The following is a 16,808-nucleotide window of genomic DNA, read 5'->3' on the forward strand; positions in this document are numbered from 1 at the left end:
CTAGCCAAGATAAGGGCAAGGCAAGACTTGAGTATGAGAGCTCAAGTGATGAAGATGATGAAGAAAGTCTTGCTCTCATGGTGAAGAAGACCGCCAAGATGCTAAAGAAGCTAAACAAGAGTGGCATCAAGTTTGACAGCAAGAAGAAGAAGTTCTTCACTAGCTCAAGAAGAAAGCCAATCTCTGAGATGGATTGCTACAATTGTGGCGAACTTAGCCATCTAGCTCATCAATGTACAAAGCCCAAGAAAGACAAGTTCAAGAACAAGGGCAAGAAAGATGATTCAAGCAATGAAGATGAAGATGCAAAGAAAAAGAACAAGCCATATAAGAAGAGAGATGGCAAAAAGAGGAACTTCTACAAGAAGAAGAAGAGTGGCAAGGCCTACATTGTCGGTGATTGGCTCACGGACATTGATTCATCAAGCGGATCATCCGATGATGATAGTGACAATGAGAAGGTGGCCGCCATTGCTATTGATCTTGCATCCTCACCGCCACCATCGCCATCATCCTCTACACACCTATGCCTTATGGCCAAGGGTGAACGCAAGGTAACTAAGAGTGATGATAGTAGTGATGATGAGCAAGCTAGTGATGATGATAGCGATAGCGATGATGATTCACCTACATATGATGATCTTGTCAAAATACTAAGAAAATACACTAAGATCATTAGAAAGAGTAGAGCTACAAATGAAAAACTTGATGCTAAAAATGATTCACTCTTAGCTAAGTGTGATACATTAGAAAAGGCTAATGATGAGCTCAAAGAAACAAATGATTCTATATCATCCAAACTCAAGGAGCTCAAATCTTCTAAGAAAGAGCTTAAAGATAAACATGATAAACTTGAGTGGGTGCACAATGAGCTTATCACTAGTCACAACAAGCTAAAAGATGAATATACAACTCTAAAGATCAATTATGATACCCTTGTTATTGCACAAGAATTCTTACCAAATGAGCCACATGATGCTACTAACCATGTTGTTAAGATTGATATAGCTACCTCATGTGATGATTTAATTGGTGAGAGCATTGAGCATGGATCTAGTAGCAAAGGCAAGCAAGTGGTTGAGTGCAATGACTATGATGAGTATGTCAAGCTCAAGAGTGACAATGAGAAGCTCATGAAAGGTCTTGAAGAGATGAAAAGTCACAACACCATTGTGCTAGAAACTCTTGATCATGACAAAGAGTTGATCCTTGAGAATGAGAAGCTCAAAGAAGAAAACAAGAAACTCAAGGAAGAAAAGAATAATGATATTCTCAAGGAAGAGAACAAGAAGCTCAAGATGGAGAAAGAGCATCTCAAGGAGGGATTGAGCAAGTTTGCTAGAGGCAAGCATCTCCAAAGTGAGCTACTCATGAATACCGTCATGAAGATGGATAGAAGTGGCATTTGATATATGGCAAGTGTAGAGAAGAAGAAGGCTCAAGCTCAACACCAACAATCAAAGCCAAAGCCAAAGCCAAAGAGATGCTTTGAGTGTGGACAAGAAGGTCACTTTGCTCATGAGTGTCAAACTCCACCACCACAACCCTTGCCCAAGCATGCTAGACCCTTTGCTTTCAATGCTCACTACATGCTTAGAAAAGATTCTAGTGGAAAGATAAAAGTCATATTCTTAGGACCCCCCAACAAGAGTAGGCCTAAGAGGATTTGGGTGGCTAAGTCACTTGTTGAGAAGGTGAAGGGCCCTCAACAAGTTTGGATTCCTAAAGTTTGAATCTCATGTGTGTAGGTGAACTATAAGACCGGTGGAAGTCATTGGGTTATTGATAGTGATTGCACTCAACATATGACCGGTGATCCTCGTATGTTCACCTCACTAGATGAAGAGGTAGATGGACAAGAGAAAATAACATTTGGAGATAATTCAAAGGGCAAGATTAAAGGATTGGGCAAAGTGGTAATATCAAATGATCATTCCATCTCCAATGTGCTCTATGTTGCTTCATTGAGCTTCAACTTGCTATCCATTAGGCAATTGTGTGATCTTGGCTTTCAATGCTTATTCACCGAGAAGGAGGTTGTTGTATCCAAGGTAGATGATAATCAAGTGATATTCAATGGATTTAGATACAACAACTTATATCTAGTTGACTTCACCTCCGAAGATGCAAACTTGAAGACTTGCCTATTCACCAAAACAACACTTGGGTGGCTATGGCATAGAAGACTTGCTCATGTTGGGATGAGCTCACTCAAGAAGCCTATGAAGAATGATTTGGTGAGAGGGTTGAAGGATGTGAAGTTTGAGAAGGACAAGCTTTGTAGTGCATGTCAAGCCGGCAAGCAAGTTGCAAACACTCATCCAACCAAAGCTTTCATGTCAACCACAAGAGTGCTAGAACTCCTACACATGGATTTATTTGGACCAACAACATATAAGAGTTTAGGAGGAAATCTCTATTGTCTTGTGATTGTGGATGACTATTCAAGGTATACATGGGTGTTCTTCCTTCATGACAAATCTGAAGTTGCATCTTGTTTCAAGAAGTTTGCCAAGAGAGCTCAAAATGAATTTGAAGTGAAGCTCAAGAAGATAAGAAGTGATAATGGCAAAGAGTTTGACAACACAAACATAGAAGCTTATTGTGATGAAGTTGGAATCAAACATGAAGTCTCCGCAACCTATACTCCTCAACAAAATAGTGTAGTTGAGAGGAAGAACCAAACTTTGATCACTCTTGCAAGGACAATGCTAGATGAGTACAACACCCCCGAAGCTCTATAGGCAGAAGCAATCAACACCGCATGTTATGCATCCAACCGCCTATTTCTTCAAAAGTTCCTTGTCAAGACACCGTATGAGTTGCTCAATGGGAAGAAGCCGGACGTCTCCTTCTTTAGGGTGTTTGGTTGCAAGTGCTACATCTACAAGAAGCGGCAACACCTAGGGAAGTTTCAAAGACGTTGTGATATAGGTTTTCTTGTTGGTTACTCATTGAAGTCCAAAGCATATAGAGTATTTAATCATGCCACCGGCTTGGTTGAAGAAACATATGATGTAGAATTTGATGAATCTAACGGCTCCCAAGGAGCACATGAGAATCTTGATGATGTAGGTGATGAACCATTGAGGGAGGCTATGAAGAATATTCCGGTAGAAGACATCAAGCCAAAAGATGATGTACAAGTCATTAACCAACCTTCTTCATCAAGTGTGCCACAAGATGGTGAAAAAGATGGGAGAGTAGAAAATGAAGATACTTATATCTCCCATGAGCAAATGGTGGTACAAGCACAAGATGTTGATGCTCCACAACCTCCTCCTCAAGTGGTCAATAGAAGAAATACACCTCTCCTACAAGATCATCCACAAGATCTCATCATAGGGAGTCCATCAAAGGGTGTAATGACTTGATCTCAAAAACTTACTTCATTTATTGCTCATCACTCTTTTGTCTCTTGCTATGAGCCTACCAAAGTAGAAGAAGCTCTTAAAGATCTAGATTGGATCAATGCCATGCATGAAGAGTTGAATAACTTCACTCGCAATGAAGTTTGGACTCTTGAAGAGTGACCAAAAGGTGCAAGAGTTATTGGAACAAAGTGGGTGTTCCGCAACAAGCAAGATGATCAAAGTGTTGTTGTGAGGAACAAGGCAAGACTAGTTGCAAAGGGGTTCTCTCAAGTTGAAGGCTTGGATTTTGGAGAGACCTTTGCACCGGTTGCAAGATTAGAAGCCATTCGTATCCTACTTGCATATGCATCACATCATGAAATAAAACTATATCAAATGGATGTGAAAAGTACATTTTTAAATAGCTTTATTAATGAACTAGTCTATGTTGATCAACCTCCCGGGTTTGAAGACCCTAGATATCCTAATCATGTTTATAGGTTGTCCAAGGCACTATATGGGCTTAAGCAAGCCCCAAGAGCTTAGTATGAGCGCCTTCGGGACTTATTGAGAAGGGCTTCACCATTGGGAAGGTTGACACTACACTATTCACCAAGAAGCTTGATGGGCATATCTTCATTTGTCAAGTATATGTTGATGATATCATCTTTGGATCATCAAATAAGACTCATGTAAAGAATTTGGTGAATTGATGTCAAAGGAGTTCGAGATGTTCATGATTGGGGAGCTTACATTCTTTCTTGGTTTTCAAGTCAAGCAAATGAAAGAAGGCATCTTCATCTCTCAAGAGAAATACACTAAAGATCTTCTCAAGAGATTCAAGATGGATGAATGTAAGCCAATCAAGACACCAATGCCTACAAATGGACATCTCGACCTAGATGAGGGAGGTAACTCAGTTGATCAAACTCTCTACCGTTCTATGATTGGTAGCTTGTTATATTTAACCGCATCTAGGCCCGACATCATGTTTAGTGTGTGTATGTGTGCTAGATTTCAAGCTAGTCCTAAGGAAACACATTTAATTGCCGTAAAAAGAATCCTTAGGTATCTTAAGCACACACCAAGCATTGGCCTTTGGTATCCCAAAGGAGCTTTATTTGAATTAATTGGCTATTCCGATTCAGATTACGCTAGATGCAAAGTTGATAGAAAGAGCACATCCGGAGGGTGCTATTTGCTTGGTAGATCACTTGTGTCTTGGTCCTCTAAGAAACAAAATAGTGTGGCTTTGTCCACCGCCGAAGCGGAATACATTACCGCGGGTGCATGTTGTGCACAAATTTTATACATGAAACAAACTTTGCTAGACTATGGTGTAGTTCTAGAAAAGGTACATCTTTTGTGCGATAATGAAAGTGCGGTAAAACTTGTAAATAATCTAGTTCAACACTCTCGCATCAAGCATATAGATATCCACCATCACTTTCTAAGAGATCATGTGGCTAAAAATGATATATCACTAGAAGGTGTAAGATCCGAAGATCAATTAGCGGATATCTTCACTAAACCGCTAGATGAGGCTACTTTTTGTAGATTGCGGAATGAGCTCAATGTACTTAATTTTAGTAACTTCACTAAAAATTGAGCTTGTGTTGTCCCTTGCATTCATTGTAATATACAGCATGCTTAATTTGTGGCAATGCATATAGGGCTTGTCTAACATGGTTAAGATAATCGTTGAAAAGCGTGTGAAGAAGCTTAACCTTGGATCAAACTTGACAAGCAACTAGATTTACTTACAAGTATTGCATATGCATGAATGTTGTTTTGTCGTTTTGTTCCATTTGCCCTCTTGTTGCCTATTTTCTTAAAAAGAATTATAGCCTAAGGCCAAATATTTTGAAAAATATGAGGGTTTGAGAGAGGTCACTTACATCAGTCCCAATTGGTGTTTATTTAGATCTTATTCAAGTTGGGACTTGATTGGAAACAGGCAGCGCAAAGGAAGTTTGAAGATTTGCTGGAAAAAGTGCACCGAACGCTGCACCGGACGCTGCTGTCCAGCGTCCGGTCAGTTCATAGGAGGTGAACTGCTGGTGAAGGAGTGACCGAACGCTGCGTCTGTGCGTCCGGTCAAGAGGAGATCCAGCATTCGGGCGATCGAAGGAAGAACAAGTTGTACTGACCGAACCCTGCTTGTGTCCGGTCATGGACCACCGGACACATCCGGTCCCGATTCCAGAGGAATTGGACCTCTCTGGAATCGACCGGACGCTGGGTGGTAGCATCCGGTCGCTACCACCGGAGCGTCCGGTCAGTGGATCTCGTGCGATTTCAGGTCTCTTTTCTCCGTTTCCTTCTCTGTCGCATTTGGGACCCTCATATAACCGCTGCCTTCATGTTCTTTCTCCTTGACCTAACCCGCGCCGCTAAATCCCGCAGTGACCTAGCTAGCGCCGTCGCCTTCGCTGCCGCTGCTAGCCCGCGCCGCCGTAGCCTGTCGTAATCTCCCCTGCCTACGCCGCCAGCAGCCATGCCCCGTGCCACGCTCCTAGCGCCAGCCACGCACGCCATCGTGCCTCCCTTGCCTACGCTCGCCCGGCCCTCTCACCACCGTGCTCGTCCGGCCATCTCGCCACCGCGTCGCCTAAGCCGAGCCCGCTGCCAAGCCTCACCGCGCGCCTCCAGTCATCCTGCTGGTCATCAAGCACCGTGTGCCCTAGCCCTACCTCCTCCATCATTGGTAAGGCCTGACCTGTGCTCCAATTTTGATTTACCGGTGACCTAGATCAATAACAGTGCACTAATTTCCAATCATCTAGGGCCGCCGAATTCTTCGAAGCGGTTCGCAATCCCTAACCCTCGTCGGTTCCGAGGTTCCCCATGCAACGTCTTTCCTTTTTCTCCGTTCGCCGAATCGTTAGGTAGCTTGCCCGTCGTCTCAATTTCGTACCTACATTGCTTGCTTCCTAGGTCTTCGCATCTAGTAGATATATTGTATTTATTCATATATCTATGTATTCTATCGTGCAGCGAGCCGATGCCGTTGTGGTTCTTGTGGTAGTTGGCAGTCAACTCGGAGCCAAGCTCGCGAGTAAGGATCGAGGCCAAGCCTCGAGAGTGTTAGTTTGTCTATTGATCTTCATCAGCGGCAGCTCATCTTCTTGTCAGTTCAGATGGCTCGCACCAAGAACGTTGGTGGTGGCCCAGGTGATGATGATCGAAGGCCCCCGCCTCGCCAGCCTGCAGGATCGAAGGGCAAGTCAACCAAGCAGGTGACATCCAAGAAGCGCAAGTACCCTGACACAGAGACAGCGAGAGCAGCAGCTGTTGCAGAGGCCGCAGAGCGTGCCAAGAGAGGTGGTGCCCGCAGCGGAGTTGTCATTGCAGATCAGCCGGTTTCACTAGCAGTGAGAGCTGCGCTTGAGGAGGTTGAGCGTCGTCATGGTAGTCCAGCTAGGACTACCACGTTTGCAGGCCGACGGGTTGCCATTGAGGAGGGTCAGTCAGCAAAGCAGGAGCTAGTTCAGCAGACTCAGGAGGGCGAGCAGGCATAGTAGACCTAGGAGGCCGAGGGGACAGAGCCGGCACCCCAGCTTCGCCGCTCTGGACGGACCCATGTACTAGTCTCGCCGAGGCCACCGACATAGTGGAGGGGATCATGTCCACCACCTAGACCACAGGGTCCACCTCCAGTGGTGCATCTCGACTTGAGGGCTGCCACGGCCAGACAGGCTCAGCAGCTATGATTTGTAGAGTTTGAGGTTTGGTTTCCTCCAAGGAGGGATGAGAGAGCAGCTGAGGGTTTCTACATGCCACTGCAGGAAGATTTCTACAATGCTTATCTCAACAGTGGGGCAGTGTTCAGATCTCAGAGAGTCTGCCGCATAGAGTCTATTGTGGCAGCAGCCGAAGAGCACATTTAGCCTTACTTATCATATCTGCCAGGGTTGACAGATTTGATTGGATGGACTAGAATATATGTACCATCTTGGGTTCGTCAGTTTTATGCTTCACTCTTCATCGATCCACATCACAGATTTATTCACTTTGCTTTCAGAGGCAGAGACTATAGAGTGATGAGTGGGAGGGCCAGAGAGATACTGAGGCTACAGGATCATCCTATCAAGATGCATGAGGTTTGTTATGGACAGCAGGAGCCTCCCAGGCGTCCTCATGGAGGGTTGGTGCCCCCTATAGATTTAGTGTGACATTGCTTCAAGGAGCCTTTTAGTGAGGGGTCGAGCAGGAACCCCAGTGACTTGACTCCTATAGCGAGAGTGCTAGAGGCCATTATCAGGAGGACACTGCTTCCTAGGTTGGGATACAGGGAGGGTCTGACTCGCTTATAGCTCTGGCTTCTCAATCCCTGATGCAGCAGACAGTATTTGATATCTGGGACCTCCTTCTTTCAGAGATGGAGGATACAATAGTTGAGGGATTCAAGGGTCGTAGGTAGCTTCCCTATGCTCACTGGATCACGTTTCTCATCCGCAGAGTAGTGCTTGATAAGCCTCTAGGTATGATGGATGAGTATACAGGTGCCACCACAGAGTTCCCAACTTACAACTTGTCATAGAGGATCAGACACAGCACTCCTCAGGCACCCAGACAGCCTAGCTGTTGTCCCGACATGCCAGAGTCCGCAGCTTAGTAGGATGAGATTATTAGAGGGATTGCAGCCACTGAGGAGGAGGAGCTAGAGGCACAGCAGGAGGTGAGCGAGTATAGTGACAACTCTGACGACGACTACCAGCCTATTCCTCAGATGCCTCCACACAGACATGATGTAGAGGTCGGTAGCTCCAGTTCTGCTCCACCTGCTCCGCAGACAGACCCCGCTCTCATTGCTATTTTTGAGCGGATGCAGCAGACACAGGATAGACAGGCATAGGAGACAGCTGCTACTTTTGCCCAGTTTTAGGCTCGATAGGATGAGTTCTAGAGGCAGCAGCAGGCCATGCAGCAGCAGCAGCAGATGCATCAACAGCAGATACTCTTGCAGCAGCAGCTTATGGGTTTCATGCAGCATGTAGTGACAGCTCTTGGGGCCCCATAGCCATAGCCTTCGCCCCAGCTTGCTTAGCCGGCTACCACTTTGATGACTCTAGTAGTATAGCCCAGTGGGCTCCAGAGTCTGGGACAGCCTCCAGCTCAGTTTGCTTCACCTCTTGTACAGGTGTCCCAATGGTTAGCCTCACCCGTGGTAGCCTCGCAATTCACTCCACTTTAGATGGGCTTCACATCGGAGTAGTCACCATCGTTATTTGTGCCTGACACGTCAGTCTTTAGGAGTCTTGGAGCATCTTTCAGCGAGCTGACTGGCATGCCCACACCACCTCATATGCATGCCACCGGTCCTTCTACAGTAGCTCCAGTCACAGTGACTACTCAGAGGCTCCCCTCGTCTATCGCCTCGTTAGATCCTACGACAGACATACTAGCAGCTTCACAGGCAGCACCAGCCCCAACTCAGACCCAGATCACTTCAGCGACACTTCCTGCCACAGAGGGTCAGTCAGTTCAGAGCTCAGGGTCAGATGATGATGGTGCCCAGTTCCAGCTTGCCCCATGTTCTTCAGCGCCCGGCTTGTCCGCTGTAGCCCCACCAACCAACCCCTAGGTCTTGGTGTTTGACGGCAAAGGGGGAGAGGGTTCGAGTATCTAGACTCAGGGGGAGCTACATTTAGGGGGAGCTAGTTATATAGTATTAGCTTATTATATACATTTGGAGCTTTATTTGTGTGATACACTATTACTTTTGCATTTGTGTGTTTACTTTCACGCATATTATTCTATCTATGTGATAGTGTTATCTATGTGATTGTGATATATGACATATATATGACATGTGTGCTTTCTACTTTGCATTATTTTAATGTCATATCACTTGTGTTATGCTCATTTGCCTTTGCTTCCGCGTTTATACTCCGATGCAAATGAGCTTTGTTAATCGTACTCATGCTTAATTCATATCCTTTGAGTACATTGTGTTGGCTTGGGTCATATAAGCTTGACTAACACTTTTGTTCTTATCGACAAAAGCTTATATGAATCAAGCCCGTCAAAAACCTCACTCTTTCACATACTCGAGGTGGTATTGTCATCAATCACCAAAAAAGGGGAGATTGAAAGCATCTAGGCCCCTAGTTGGGTTTCAGTGATTAATGACAATACAAGATTACTATGACTAATGTGTGTTGTGCAGATGCAATTAAGTTAGGTCATGGTAATAGAGATCAATCGGGCAATCAAAGTTGTCATGCCCCTACGATGGAAATCGTTTCGGTTTTCAAAGGATAGACGACAAGGTTAAGGATGACTAGTTCTAAGTATCGATTGGAGTTGGAGAGACACTTAGAGTAGTTTATGACTTTGTTTTTCCTTTGGCCATACTATTAAGGGGGGTATGGACGGGTAGCTTGACCTAGTTGAGTCTAGTGAGTTAGGTGTGGTGCACACTTGTTAAAACTAGCTCTAGGTAGCTCCTACGAAGCCCTTTGATCCCATGGAGCAAACTTCATTCACAATTGATCGAGAGTTGGAAGTGAATGAAGGGTCAAATACTGACCGGACGCTGGCTCCGGTGCGACCGGACGCTGGCCGTAGGGTCCGGTCAGTTCATTTGACCGAGGAGAACAAGTCTGGTGTGACCGGACGCTGGAACGTCAATGTGACCGGACGCTGAGGCCAGCGTCCGGTCGACTCCAGTAAGTGTCTAGACTTGAGAAAGTGTGACCGGACGCGTCCAGTCAATACTGATCGGACCCTGAGTATCCAGCGTCCGGTCGAGTACAGTAAGCATCCAAGAGCGATCAGACACATCCGGTCATAACTGACCGGACCCTGACAGCGTCCGGTCATCACTTAAAAATTGTTGCGCGGGTTGAACTGACCGGAGTGTCCGGTCAGCATGACCGGAGCATCCGGTCACCCCGTAGAAGCTCACAACGGTTCATTTTTCAGGCTGTCTTATAAATAAAAGCTCCACTCGTGTGTGGAGTCACTTTTGCTTATTTCAGCAGTTAAGAAACATGTTTGTGAGTGCCAAGAAGACCAGGGTCCTAGTGAGGTGTTTGTGATTTGAGAATCCAAGAGTGAAACCTCATTAGTGAATCAAGAGTAGACAAGTGTGCATCCATCTTCTCATTCGGCTTCACGTGGTCAAGTGAGAGTTCATGCTTGTTACTCTTGGTGATCGCCATCACCTAGACGGCTTGGTGGTGATTGGGAACTTGGTGTTCACCCGACGGAGCTTGTGGGTGACCCAACTCAAGTTGTGAGCGGCTTTGGGTGATTCACCGCGACGGAGTGTCGAAGAATCAACCCGTAGAGAGCACTTGATCCTTGCGCGGATCAAGGGGGAGCTACACTCTTGCGCGGGTGCTCCAACGAGGACTAGTGGGGAGTGGCGACTCTCCGATACCTCGGCAAAACATCGCCGCGTTCCTCTCTCCATTTACTTTGAGCATTTACTTTAAGTATTTACTTTGAGCAATTCAATACTTGTCTTTACATTCATAGAATTACTATGCTAGAGTAAGTTTGGAACATAGGTTGCAAGTCTTTTGTGCGTTAATTTGATAGAAACACTTTTCTAGGCACAAGGGGTTAATTGGGCTATCCGTAGGATTTGATTATTGCAAGAAAATTGAGAATTAGCCCAATTCACCCCCCCTCTTGGGCATCTTGATCCTTTCACGGTGTATTCCCGGTCGGAGAAGCGGGTCGGAGTCGGAAGCGAGCGTCGTCCCCTCCTTGGCCAGGCCTTCTGATCAGAGAAGCGGGTCGGAGTCGAAAGCGAGCGTCGTCCCCTCCTTGGCCAGGCCTTCTGATCGGAGAAGCGGGTCGGAGTCGGAAGCGAGCGTCGTCCCCTCCTTGGCCAGGCCTTCTGATCAGAGAAGCGGGTCGGAGTCGAAAGCGAGCGTCGTCCCCTCCTTGGCCAGGCCTCCCGGTCGGAGAAGCGGGTCGGAGTCGGAAGCGAGCGTCGAGTCAAAGTCGGAAGCGAGCGTCGTCCCCTCCTTGGCCAGGCCTTCCGGTCGGAGAAGCGGGTCAGAGTCGGAAGCGAGCGTCGTCCCCTCCTTGGCCAGGCCTTCCGGTCGGAGAAGCGGATCGAAGTCGGAAGCGAGCGCCGTCCCCTCCTTGGTCAGGCCTTCCGGTCGGAGACTAGATCGCTCTTCCGGCCTGTCGTTAGGTATTTTGGCCGGCCCAGGAGTTACGCGTCATGTGTAATGTCGTCTGTTGGGCCGAGCTTTTTACTGGAAAGCGGGCCCATTAGGGACCCTGGGTTTATGAACCCGACAGCAAGACATCACTCTATGTGAGGCAGAGATAGTAGATGCTATAATACTTTCATGAAAAACCGGGTCAAGATTTGAGAAGTTTGACTTAGGCAAAGCTAAATTGAACCATACTGTACTAATTTTGTGCAGGAGTATAAATGAGTATCTTTGGGACAGAGATAATATCAAGTAAAAGCGACAAGTTCACTCCAATAATACTATATATATTATTGGACCAATTCGGTGAGCTTTATCTCAGGAACAAAATAGGTAGAATTAAGTAATTAACTACAGGATTTCAGTAAACTATGCTTATGCAAGTTTGTCCCCCGAGGAAATGCATAAGCAAATATCAATTTTCTCTATTGACACGTTTTTTTTAAGAATTTAATTTGCAGAGTGGCCAAGTACGTATCACATTCAAGCGTCAAGGGAAGCCACTAAATAGTGTAGAACCATATATTGGATTGATTATGTGACAACGACAACTCAACAGTATATATAATTATATTTTTATAAATTTTAGAATTAGAATATACCCATTACAGAAACGTCAAGGGAGTACTTCGTATAATACAGTATACTATATTGGACTAATCCAGTTAATTTTGAAGAAAAAAACTCGCGGCAAACTCTCTGTAGTGTTGGACCCGCCATTGCAGGGTGTGAACCTTCACTGGAACACCCACTTTAACATTCGATAAATACCTCCCAAATAAAATATTCAAACGATCTAATATAGCTGAAACATTGTACATATGGATTCCTTAGTAGTTAGTGCTGTCATTGAAGGCTATCCAATTATTTAGCCGACATGCGACATTAGATTTATACGGACTGCCATCTAATAAACCTGTTTTTTCTTCCTTTGATTGAAGAAGAGAATTGACCGAATAAACAACGAGCTCTCATCAAGTTATGATAATGCAAGGTTGGTTGTTGTCCAAAGGAGATGCTTATGGAAGTTTCAGTTTACTTTTTTATGCTGCAAGTTGTTGTTGTTTTTTCATTTCATTTGCTGGTAGTAGTTGTGTCCAAGTACGTGGCACGTCGAAGCATCAAGGCAGGTCATTCTTGCAAGAAAGGGCATCGCTATTTTTTCCAAGTCTTCGAGGCACTGTTGGCCAGTACTAGCGCACTCACGTACACGGCCTTCTCATGAGCTGTGCGCCTTGCAGCCGTCAGTTTTCCACAGCCAGTCCACTCGCCGAGAGAGGACAGGACGGAGGCTAGCTGCAAATGTGTGTACCTGTACCATGCCATCAAATGGCTATCGCCAGGGAGCAGAAAAAGGACCGGGGCCGAGCACGACGACACGAAACCTACTTGCAGGAACCCAGCGCTGAATACGCCGTGTTTTTTTTAAGATACACGTAGAAATCATGCACGGGAAATGAGAATATGGGAGACAGCACAGCCTGATCCTGATGCCGACAGTACAAGACTTTGGTGTAGCCTTGCATTACTATACTACTCCGTTGTATACGACAACACTTCTCTGTTCAGTATTTTCGAGGGGTTTTTTTTCTCTCTGTCTAGACAATGCAGTGATAGAGATGAGAAAAATTGCCGTGTATGTGCTTGCGTCTGCATCCGAATATGCAGGCGGCGTTTTTTTCGCAGTCCAGGCCTGAGTGTTCAATTGCCTCTTCTGGATGAAGTGTGCAGAGCTATGGCTGGCGCTACCATTCTCGCCGCACTACGCCTGAACAGAGCAGCGGCGTTTTGTGAAAACCGGGCATGATTCGGTTGCGGCGTGGATGGATCACGGATGGGAGCACGGCGGAGTACCACGAATTGAGATCCAGCAGGAACCGAGGAAAAAAGCGATGGATAACCTACCGAAATTGGGGGAGACAACGACGTTCCCCCGCTTGTTTCTAAACGACGGCCAGGGCAACAGGCAACGCCGATTTACGAGACTTACCCAAGTAAATGAGCTGTGATCGTGAGTTGTGTGAAAGGGAAATGTGTTGCCTACCCGTGGTTAAAAATATCAAATTGGCGTGCCCATTTCTGATTTATCCAACAATTTCAGATCAGTCTTCATATTTTCTTATAACATCTGCAAAAATTACCAGGACATGCTATGTCTCATGGCGTGAACTGTGAACGGAGTTGATCAGTCTGGGCTAAAGAACACTTCACTATGATGAACTCATGGCAAAAAACTCAGTTACAACAACAAAATGATGGCACAGAAACATTTGCATCAAGCTGAGTAGAAATATCTCATACTTGTACTTTCGTCATAAGATAAAAATGCAACAAACAGTAACACTGTATCGTTCCAATACCAGCCAGCGCTCTTACATATTAGTAGAACTTTAGAAGATGGTGCATGTAATATTTGCACCATATCTAGTACACAATCTACTTTAATTTTGCGAGATCGATCACATGATCTCTATGGGTAGAATCGAGTTGCCATACATCCAGCATATCATGGAACGAATCAGTTCCAGGCCTAAACTCTAATGATGGTCAGCTTAGGAGAGCTTTGCTTGCCACAGGTCTTCTTCGTACCACCAATATACAAAAATATCAACCTTGGAGATCACCAGGGACTAGAACTCAATCTTTGCCTGATCAGCTTGTAACTGACCTGCATCAGATACAACATATGATGGGTATATTAGTCAAATGGTAATCTCCAAAGTGTGCAGTTCAATTGATCGCCCATCATTTAGGCATAAGTCGCATACCATCAAAGTTCGGTATTAAAAGCCCATCCTCCTGTCTTTGCTCACTACCGGTAGGCAAAGCATTCTGTAGGCCATCCTCCCAGAAGTCCCTTTGCTGAGAAATAAAATCAGGGACAACAGTATTATTGATAAGATTCATATTAACTGCCATTAATTATATAGATTGCTGATTTCTCAGGCAACATTCACCTGCTTTTGAAAAGCAAACTGTGGGTTGGCCGTGTGGGGTAGAGCCGTGTCTAACAGAGTTAGAGAGCAGTGATCCTCCATAGCACCCGAACCAAAGTTGTGGAAAAGATCCGCTTGGTCACAAAATGGAAAAGCTGCACCGGCACTTTCCAATGGAAAGACCGAATTTGCTGAAGGGCCACATGGTTGGTACATCTGAATTAACCAGAAAAAATAGCGTGTCAAGAGCAGATTGTTCTATAGATATAGAGCATCAGAAATGATGTTGTTCAAGCTTACATCTTTGTGTAGGAGTGTCGACAGGTTGCTGAAATCAAGTTGCGGGTTCACAGTGGCAAGCTTCATGGACAGGAACTGAAAGTGTAATAAACAGCAAAATTGATTAGAATTTCGAGCTATGACCGTGTTATGTAACCAAATGTAGTGGAATCCTCACCTCAACTTGCTGCTGCAGCGACTGCACATAGTTTATGATATCATCGATCATGAGTGCCTTGCCAACCACCTACAATAGGGAATCACCTCAAATTAGCCCAATTACAGACACCAATTGACACTTTAGACACAACAATTCACTGTCCAAGAACTGTATGATCATACCTTGTTGCATCCTGGCACTAGGTCCTGTAGAAACTTCATCCTCTGGCTAATCTTCTCTCTTCTAACCTATCAAGACACCAATAACAAAGTGTGATTGTGAATTCAAACCCAAAGAACAAAATTCCGTTTGCAATTCAGCCCAAACGGTAGGAACCAAGTGGAACTACAGTGTCTTACCCTCTCCGCAAGGCTGTGGCTGTCAGTCGCCTGACCTCGCCGCGCCCGGACATGGACGTAGTCTTTGGGCGGATCGACTGCCGGCTTCGGGCTCTTCCCCTTACCCTTCTTCTGCCCTTTGACTTCAACCGATGCATCGATCGCCGCCGCCTCCTCTACCTCGGGCTTCACCGGACTGTCGCTAGCGCCCACTCTGCACCTCTTCCCGTCAGGAACCTTGGCCTCCGCAGCCTGCAAACCAATATTCAGAACGACACCAGCACCATCAAGAACCAGCAAGCTAAATTCAAAGCACTCGGTAGCGGAAGAATCCAGTGCGCGCTGGTCGTTTCCGCACCTTGCCCAAGCAGGCCTCCTTGCCGCCGGCGGACCCCGTGGGCGGCGCCTTGCGCTTCCTGGCATTGCCGCCGTCACTGGCGCGCACCCACGCCGGGTCGGACACCGAGGACCCCTCCGGGGACCCGCCGCCGCCGCTGCCACAGGCCCCCGCGGCGACCCCGGGCACCCCGAAGAGGCCGGCGCCGCCGCAGAGCGTGTCGAGGAACCCGGTGTCCAGCGCGGCGAAGTCGAGCGCCGGGGCGGATGAGCCCATGAGCAAGCTGGCAACGTAGTCGCTGTCCATTGAATGAAAGAAAGGGCGCTGCCGCAGGAATTGCGCAGGAAGCAAAGTGGGGTGAGGAAGTCTTGGGTCGTCTCGTCTCCTCCGAGCTCGAGTCCGCGGTGGATTTGGGGGAAAGCGAAGCGAGCGAGGCCGCGGAGCCGGTAGGTGGGGGATTGCTTTATAGAGCGGTTGTTGCCGCTGCGGTTGGGTTTGTGCGCCGCGCGCCGCGTCCGTCGCGTAGCTCGGCGCGGTGGGATGCTTGCGGCGGTGGGTTACCAACGGGTTCTATTGCGGCGGCGCTAGTGGAGGAGAGGGGAGAAACGGCGGTCAAAACGGGACGGGGCGGGTGGAGGTGTGGCCGCCGCGCCGGCAGGCCGAGGAAATAACGGTCTCTGGCAGCTCACCATTGGGGCAGTGCTCCAGTATTTCTGGCTCCGAAGGAAAGACGTTTCTGCCCCTGCGCTAACGCATCACGGAAGGTGCCCTCCAGCGTGTTGACAGCCTACACTGGACCGTGAAAGAATTCTAAAAACTAGCAGGGAACCCCGCGCTTTGCGCGGGCAATAGTGGAGAAGAAAGATTTGTATTGAGGCGTAAAAAAAACAGGGTGTTACTGTTCCTTAATGGGCTAAACACTGTTCATAATACCCTGTTACTGTTTATTTAAAAAAACGTTAGTGCTTATCTTCGAACCCGGTACTGTTTATAAAAACCCGTTAGCCGGTAACAGTGGTTGGTGAGAGAGATCGGAGATCTGAGATTGCACGCTCTTTATACTATAGTATAGATATGCCGTCTTTTAGGGTGAGTAGTTTTGTAGTACTTCCCTCCATTTGTGTTTACTTCTCAGTAATTTTTTACGGTAGCAAATTTGACTATCTGTTTTTTTTTAAAAAAAAATCTTAGATACTTCAACGTATATAACACTAATGAAGTA

At 46.5% G+C, this 16,808-nt stretch overlaps 1 protein-coding gene across 1 annotated transcript; it reads right to left on the reverse strand.

The window, feature by feature from the left end:
• Nucleotides 1-13,817: 13,817 nt before the first annotated feature.
• LOC136546554 (transcription factor BHLH089-like) lies at nt 13,818-16,262 on the reverse strand. Its single transcript, XM_066538528.1, has 8 exons — nt 15,608-16,262; nt 15,271-15,501; nt 15,094-15,159; nt 14,930-14,998; nt 14,773-14,847; nt 14,494-14,688; nt 14,305-14,398; nt 13,818-14,204 (listed from the first exon to the last, which is right to left on the reverse strand). The coding sequence occupies exons 1-8, from the start codon at nt 15,890-15,892 to the stop codon at nt 14,167-14,169; spliced, it is 1,053 nt and encodes a 350-aa protein (XP_066394625.1). The 5' UTR covers nt 15,893-16,262; the 3' UTR covers nt 13,818-14,166.
• Nucleotides 16,263-16,808: the final 546 nt, after the last annotated feature.

Source organism: Miscanthus floridulus, chromosome 3, assembly GCF_019320115.1.
Source record: "Miscanthus floridulus cultivar M001 chromosome 3, ASM1932011v1, whole genome shotgun sequence".
Classification (NCBI taxonomy): domain Eukaryota; kingdom Viridiplantae; phylum Streptophyta; class Magnoliopsida; order Poales; family Poaceae; genus Miscanthus; species Miscanthus floridulus.

Bases quoted from the DNA above. Each gene is read 5' to 3' on its own strand.
- LOC136546554 (XM_066538528.1), bottom strand. From the start codon at position 15,892: ATGGACAGCGACTACGTTGCCAGCTTGCTCATGGGCTCATCCGCCCCG. The intron at 14,999-15,093 runs GTATGATCATAC...TCCCTATTGTAG, and splicing joins TAGTGCCAGGATGCAACAAG to GTGGTTGGCAAGGCACTCAT. The intron at 14,689-14,772 runs GTAAGCTTGAAC...TGGTTAATTCAG, and splicing joins CGACACTCCTACACAAAGAT to ATGTACCAACCATGTGGCCC.